The following is a 7,983-nucleotide window of genomic DNA, read 5'->3' as shown; positions in this document are numbered from 1 at the left end:
ATCCGAATTTAAGTTTCACGATTGTGAATACGAACGAGCCGTGCGTACCACTGACTATCGCACGATCGCTGTGGCAAAACGCTGGCGTACAATTAGCGCTATTTGCCGTTACGTGAAATATATTGTAAACGTTATTGCTCGCGCGTGGAAACTCGCTACTTCGCGCAGCCAGTCGAACTGTTCGATATTTATAGTTAGTCGACAAATACCGCGTACCTATCGTCGAGATTCTACGCAAGCATTGCGCGCGATAGAAACCCCTTCTATATCGTGCAATTGTCGTATCGAATAGCCGCTGCTCGAATTTCGCGCTGCGAATCGCATTCAAAAAATTTTATTTATCTGGAAATCGAACGTGCAGATTTTTTTTTTAATTCAAACGACGTAACCCGAGCAGTTAGATTGACCGAATTTCGTTCTCTTTGGAAACTTTGAGACCTCCGAACAACCCGTCTCTAGATGTCTACGATAACTTTGAAATTCCTTGTAAATTCGACCAATCGCGGGGAGACGTACTCGCGAGGAGAGTCGTCAACGGGGGTCGTAAATCCCCGTTACGATTATAACAATCGACACCACGAATTGATCGATCCCCTGATTTCCTTTGAGAAAATGAGGGGTGATTGAGTTGGTATAACACTGGGATTCACAGTATTATAAAGTATATATTTCCAAGCACTTAGTTACAAAAGATTTGCGTGAAGAATGCGACTCTCGCGCTATGTGCAGACTGCCGCGTTAGGCGTTAGTTGGTAGACCGTCGCGTTAGGCGTTAGTTGGGAGACCGTCGCGTTAGGCGTTAGTTGGGAGACTGTCGCGTTAGGCGTTAGCTGGTAGACCGTTTGTCGCTCTTTTGTTTAATACGGAAGAAAGTTCGGTGTGGGTGTGCCCCTGTGCATAAAGAACGCGGATTCGTTGGTCCCACTTTCGTTAGGAAAAGTGAGGGTAACGAACCGCGGTGTCGATTGGTCATGCTGCACTACTGCTCGAAGGGATGAGTAGGGAGTCTTCTACCATCGTGGTGCGTAAATGATTGTGTGTATGAGAAAACCTAGCCTGTTTTATTACAGGGCTATTCGGGTTTTCCTAATGGGTGCATACCCGCTTTCTCCGCGTTTTAAAGGCGACTAATGAACCCAAGGACACCTCTAAAACCGACTGTGTTTCGAGCATATTTTGGCTTGCAATTCTTCAAGACAATCGGATTGAAGACATATGGCGAAACAATGCAGGGAAATGAAAGTTATGGTGGGTCCTTAGGTTTATTGAGGGTCGAAGTGCCGTTACGCAGGTCGGTTGTTGTCCGGTCGCGCGGGCTGGCGAGCAGATGTTTTAGGCGTCGTAACATCCTCCCCCCGTTGAGAGGGCACCGATCAAATTCTGGCTGTGGAGTCTGGTGTGTCGTTGGTGACCTCCTTCGCTCCGTGTGGGCGTTCGGCCTCGTCTGGATCTGGGTGGATGGGTAAGGGGACCAGTCTTTTGACGCCGCGGTCCAGGATGCTTGTTGCCGTCTGCACGGTAGCGGTCCGGATGATTCCGTCGGCTCCTGGATGGACCTTGATTACGCGGCCCAAAGGCCACTGCATAGAGGGCACGTTGTCCTCCCTGAGGATTACTACGGTGCCTTCATGAATGTTGTGTTTGCCCTTGTCCCATTTGCTGCGGCGGGTTAACTCGTTTAGGTATTCTCGATACCATCGGCTCCAGAAGTGCTGCTTAATCTGGTGAATGCGCTGCCAACTGGATAGCCGTCCTGATGGAACTGTCCTGAAATCACGCTCCCGTAAACTGGTTAGGGTATCACCGATTAGAAAATGACCGGGAGTGAGGACAGGGGGATCTTTCGGATCGGATGAGGTGGGAGTCAGTGGGCGTGAATTGAGAATGGCCTCAATTTCGATCACAAGGGTGTTGAGGTGTTCAAAGGTCAGGAGCTCCGTGCCGACCACGCGGATGAGATGGCGTTTGAACGATTTAACTGCGGCTTCCCATAAGCCGCCAAAATGTGGTGAGTTCGGAGGATTAAAACGCCATTGTATTTGTCGGTCGGCGAGAAAATTCTGTACCCTATCCTGGTGGTCGTCGGACTGCAATAGGGTCCGGAGTTCTTGCAGCTCCCGATTAGCCCCGACGAAATTGGTGCCGTTGTCGGTGAGGATCGTTGCGCAGTATCCTCGCCGCGAGATGAAACGGCGTAGCGCGGCCAAGAAGGCGTCGGTGGTTAGGTCGCTGACTAACTCTATGTGGACCGCCTTTGTCGCCAGACAAACGAATATGGCGGCGTACGTCTTGATTTTACGTCGGTTGCGGTCCCTCCTCTCCTTGATGTAGAATGGGCCGCAGTAGTCGATTCCGACGTTCCTGAACGGCCGCGATTCGGTAATACGCGCCTCTGGCAAATCACCCATCAAGTATTCCACTGGTGGAGGGTTGGCTCTGCAGCAGCGGACGCACCTTCTGAGAGTGCGCCATACCTGGCTACGGCCGTCGATCGGTCAATAGCGCAGTCTCATCGCGTATAGGGTAGCTTGGGTCCCTGTGTGATGATTGTTCCGGTGCTCTTGTTCTATAATTAGCTCTGTCACCGGGGATTTCGGTAGGATGATCGGGTGTTTTTGGCTGAAGGGTATGGCGGAGTTGGTTAGTCGCCCTCCTACCCGGAGTAGCCCATCTTCGTCGAGGAAGGGGTTTAATGGCTGTAGTTTCCCTCCAACGTCCTCGCTTCGATTTTTTTGGAGGATCCGAATTTCAGGCGCGAAATGCTGGGATTGTAAGATTTTTATTAGCCTGTTGTGCGCTGCGGTCAGTTCGTCTGTGGTGAGATGGGCAGTTCGGTGTTGCTTATGTCTCCATCGAAGACACCGGGCGACGATTCTTATTAGTCTTGGCCAAGACGAGTAGCGATGGAGGAGAGTGTTGTCGTTAACACTCGTCCTCAGACAGATCGTCTTCTTTTGCTCCGGGAGGTCGACTACCGGTATCGGGCTCCAAACCGGCCAATAGCTTTCGCTTTGCAGGAGCCACCTTGGCCCGTTTTTCCAAATGGACGGACATAGGAATTCCTTGGGCGTCTGGCCTCGGGAGATGAGATCCGCTGGATTATCGTCGGTAGGCACATGACGCCAGTCGGAGATATTGGTCTTGGTCTGTATCTCAGCGACTCGATTCGCCACAAATGTTTTCAAGGTGTGCGGCGAAGACCTGATCCAATGGAGTACGATGGTGGAGTCAGTCCAGTAGACTATCCGCGATATCTTGGTCGTCAGGGCCTGTTGTATTGACGAAATCAAGGACGTCAAAATAAGTGCCCCACTTAATTCGAGACGTGGTATGGAGAGCGATTTGAGCGGCGCTACCTTCGACCGCGCCGTGAGGAGTCGAGTCCAAATATTGTTCTTTCGGTCAGTCGTCCGCACGTAGACGCACGCCCCATATGCCCTTTCGCTAGCGTCACAGAATCCGTGGAGCTCAATTTTCGTTGCGGATTCTAGGATGGTCTTCCGAGGGAACCTTACCGCATTTAACAACGGCAATTGGGTGTGGTATTTGATCCATGCTGTGTGTACGTCTGACGGAAGGGATTCGTCCCAATCTACCTTCAATGTCCAGACTTGTTGCAAAATCATTTTTGCTCGAACGATTACCGGCGCGAGCAATCCTAGTGGATCATATATTTGTGCGATGACTGAGCTGATTGATCGCTTTGTGATTCGGGAAGTGTCACTGTTCGTCTTGACCGAATATAGTATGGTATCGTCGGCTGAATCCCAAAAGACGCCGAGTGTTTTTAACGTGGATGACTCACCGAGATGTAATTTCTGCTTGGTGTCTTCCTCAGGTAGCCCTCTCAGCAGATCCCGATCGTTTGAGGCCCATTTGCGGATATTTAGACCGGCTAGCTTAAGTAATCTCGTGAGATCATTCCTGATTGATAGGGCTTCGTCCTTCGTATCGGCTCCGGTCAACGCATCGTCGACATAGAAGTCTCGCCGTAGGATCTGCGCTGCTCTCGGAAATCGAGGTCCCTCGTCCTCTGCCAACTGTTTGAGACATCGGATGGCCAGATACGGGGCTGCGGATAGACCGAACGTTACGGTGTTGAGTCGGTAAGTTTCGATCTCTCCGTTGTCGGCACGCCACAGAATCTTTTGGTAGGGACGATCTTCTGGACGTAGGAGGAATTGGCGGTACATCTTCTCGATGTCGCCGGTAAGGACATATTGAAATGACCGGAATCTCAATAGGATGTTCCTCAGGTCTTCTTGTAATTTCGGACCCGTATGAAGGGCGTCGTTTAGAGACACTCCCGTGGTACTTGAAGCTGAGCCGTCGAACACAACCCGTAGCTTGGTGGTGTCGCTCGATTCCTTGGTCACGCCGTGATGTGGTAAATAATATCCGTGGTCGGTGGCGTGATCCGTGTTGATCTTTGTCATGTGACCCAAGTCTAAATATTCTTGAATCACAGCACTATACGCGGTTTCATATTGTTTGTCGCGTTGGAATCGGCGATGAAGAGAGGCGAGCCTGCTCATTGCAGTGGCCTTCGATGACCCTAGTGAGGAAAGCTTTTCGTTGAACGGTAATGCAACGATGTATCTGCCTTCCTTGGTTCGTCGGACATGGTTTCGGAAATGTTCTTCACATAGTCGTTCCGATTCCGAAAGATGAGTAGTGGCCTGTCCCTCGTCGATCTCCCAAAACCGTGCGAGGTCCTCTTGCAGAGCCGTTGTGGTTGCGTGGAACGTATTTATCGCGGTTTGGGACGTGGGACTCCCCCCGATTACCCAGCCGAAGCGTGTTTTTTGTAGACGTAGTTCAGGTTCGCCTGGTTGTGCCAGATTGACCTGCCCGATGCACAGCGACGCGAATGTTGATCCGGTACTAAGTAAAACATCGATCGGGGCTGGGCAATGGAATTGTGGATCGGCTAGATGAATATTTCTGGGTAATCCCAGACTCGAGGGATCGATGGGCTCGCTTGGTACGAGGATCGATATGGCCGGGATAACAAGAAATCTCAATGTCTTCTTGTACTCGCCGTCCGTCGACGTGATGGTGGCCGTGGTGTAACGTTTTGCCGTGGTGCTCAAATTGTCGAGGGCTCCGATCTGGATCGCACATCTCCTTTGCCTTATACCGAGGGAGTTCGCGAGCCTGTCGGTCATGAAGTTCATGCTCGACCCAGTGTCGAGTAAGGCTCGGGCTCGGATTGGTTGTGCCTGTTTGTTCAAAACCTTGATCTGTGCTGTGGCCAACAGATCATGATGCAGAGGGGTGTGGGGAGATGTGTTTGTTAGTCCGATCCCCCTTGCTGTCGTAGTCTCGGACAGTCAGTTTTGCCCCGGTTGGGACTTGGATGAAGAGGTTGGGGTGGTGTTCCGGATCCGGGCTGAGCGTGACTCGTACGAGGAATGCTCTTTCGTACCTCTTGGAACCGAAGATGTATGCTTCCGTGAAGTATCGGATGTTCGCCTCGATTTGTGGGACGACCGCGACTTCGATGATCCCGATGGGGATTGTTCGGTGGAGGCTCGCTTGTGTGATGAACGACTGCCCGACGATCGACCGCTCGGTGCGCGACTGCCCGACGACCGACCGCTCGATGCGCGACTGTCCGACGACCGACTGCTCGGCGACCAACCGCTTGCCGACCGACCGCTCGACGATCGACCGCTCGACGATCGACCGCTCGAAGATCGACCGCTCGAAGATCGACCGCTCGACGACCATGAATCTACCTGGGTTTTTTCGCGGTGTAGATACGTATGGTGTCGGTGACCGCAGATACGACACGAACCCGATGTACACTGTGTCGGCGAATGTCCTGTGCCTAGGCAATTTATGCACAACGATGCCTTCTTCACGATTTCAAAACGTTTGGTCGCTGATTTGGCCTTGAATATTTTGCAGTGTCTGATCTCGTGATGTCCGTTGCAGGTCGGACACACCACCGTTCTGCTGGTTGTAGCAAGGGTTCGCCCATGCGGTATGGTTGTTCGCTGACTGCGGTGTTTGTGTGTTGACCCTTTTGATTCCTTCTCTTTAGAGAGGAATTGAGTCCCGTTCGCCCGTGTTTTGAGAAAGTCTATCAGATGCTGATAGGATGGCACCTTTTGGCGGGGCAGTGTGCGTTGCCATTTACGCAGGCTGGACGCGGGCAACTTCGACGCGATCAATTCGATCATCGCTATGTTTGAAGTGACGGGCTCCTTTAGATGTTCGAGCGCCTTTAGATTTACGCTGATGGTTTCCAACAAATCCTCTAGGGCCTCTGGAGTTTCCCTTTTGATTTCCGGATAATTACGCATCAGATTCCAATGGCGCATGCAGATTTGGAGGGGGCAATTGAACTTGTCCTTCAGTGTATCAAGCGCGATGGAATAGTTGGCCTCTGTGAGTTCTAATGACTGGATACTCTGTGCGGCCCGTCCAGTTATAGATGAGCGTAGATGCTGGAACTTTTGGACATTCGTCAAACCTTCGTTAAGGTCCACTATGGATGTGAACGTGTCGTAGAAATAGGTCCAATTCTCGAGGGCACCGTCGAATTGGGGCACGCGGACCTCTGGAACGGTGGTCGGCTCTGGTTTCCGGCACGTCTCACCTCTTGTTGTAGTCGACGGGGTTGTTGCTGATATTTGCTCAAAGAGCTCTCGGAACCGCATGTCAAGCTCCCGATGCTCTTGCGATAACGAATCTACCCGCGCATCTTCCCCCTCATCTACCACACCTAACTCTTCTTGAACCTCGAGTATCCTCCTCCAAAGCTCATCGAACGAGCTGCGGCAAGATGCTAGGAAGATTCTGTTTGCCTTCCCAGACGCTTCGTACTCATCGAGTTCGCGCCTTATGGTTGCAAGTCGACGGGCTAGGACGCCTCGTCTCCGCCGTAACGTGCTGATTGATTCAGCTTGGGCCATGTTTGATTTTGATAATGAACGCCCTTACCTTGATCAAATGGACGTTGATCTGGGATTCTGTTGCTAATCGTTACGATGCGGCGTGGGCTCGTGTAGATGCTGCGCGACGGAGGTGCTTCTCTCCGATGGCGGTTCCCTTGCTCAGTTGACTAAGTGGTTGGAACTTGGATCTCACGCGACACTGTATAGTCACTGGTCAGTGCACTTTTTGGTGGCACGAGATCCGGCTCGAAGGACCATGTAAATTCGACCAATCGCGGGGAGACGTACTCGCGAGGAGAGTCGTCAACGGGGGTCGTAAATCCCCGTTACGATTATAACAATCGACACCACGAATTGATCGACCCCCTGATTTCCTTTGAGATAATGAGGGGTGATTGAGTTGGTATAACACTGGGATTCACAGTATTATAAAGTATATATTTCCAAGCACTTAGTTACAAAAGATTTGCGTGAAGAATGCGACTCTCGCGCTATGTGCAGACTGCCGCGTTAGGCGTTAGTTGGTAGACCGTCGCGTTAGGCGTTAGTTGGGAGACCGTCGCGTTAGGCGTTAGTTGGGAGACTGTCGCGTTAGGCGTTAGCTGGTAGACCGTTTGTCGCTCTTTTGTTTAATACGGAAGAAAGTTCGGTGTGGGTGTGCCCCTGTGCATAAAGAACGCGGATTCGTTGGTCCCACTTTCGTTAGGAAAAGTGAGGGTAACGAACCGCGGTGTCGATTGGTCATGCTGCACTACTGCTCGAAGGGATGAGTAGGGAGTCTTCTACCATCGTGGTGCGTAAATGACTGTGTGTATGAGAAAACCTAGCCTGTTTTATTACAGGGCTATTCGGGTTTTCCTAATGGGTGCATACCCGCTTTCTCCGTGTTTTAAAGGCGACTAATGAACCCAAGGACACCTCTAAAACCGACTGTGTTTCGAGCATATTTTCGCTTGCAATTCTTCAAGACAATCGGATTGAAGACATATGGCGAAACAATGCAGGGAAATGAAAGTTATGGTGGGTCCTTAGGTTTATTGAGGGTCGAAGTGCCGTTACGCAGGTCGGTTGTTGTCCG

General features: G+C 51.3%; 2 protein-coding genes across 2 annotated transcripts; both read right to left on the bottom strand.

The window, feature by feature from the left end:
- Nucleotides 1–1,373: 1,373 nt before the first annotated feature.
- Nucleotides 1,374–2,408, bottom strand: LOC126877327 (uncharacterized). Its single transcript, XM_050640136.1, has one exon. The coding sequence runs from the start codon at nt 2,406–2,408 to the stop codon at nt 1,374–1,376; it is 1,035 nt and encodes a 344-aa protein (XP_050496093.1).
- An 87-nt stretch (nt 2,409–2,495) lies between these two features.
- LOC126877326 (uncharacterized) lies at nt 2,496–6,923 on the bottom strand. The gene is made up of 2 exons (XM_050640135.1): nt 5,801–6,923; nt 2,496–5,248 (listed from the first exon to the last, which is right to left on the bottom strand). Exons 1-2 carry the CDS (start codon nt 6,921–6,923, stop codon nt 2,496–2,498), a joined length of 3,876 nt encoding a protein of 1,291 aa, XP_050496092.1.
- Nucleotides 6,924–7,983: the final 1,060 nt, after the last annotated feature.

This window comes from Bombus huntii, unplaced genomic scaffold, assembly GCF_024542735.1.
Source record: "Bombus huntii isolate Logan2020A unplaced genomic scaffold, iyBomHunt1.1 ctg00000145.1, whole genome shotgun sequence".
Lineage (NCBI taxonomy): Eukaryota > Metazoa > Arthropoda > Insecta > Hymenoptera > Apidae > Bombus > Bombus huntii.
The sequence above is the reverse complement of the archived record's forward strand: the minus strand, read 5'-3'. Positions and strand labels throughout refer to the sequence as shown.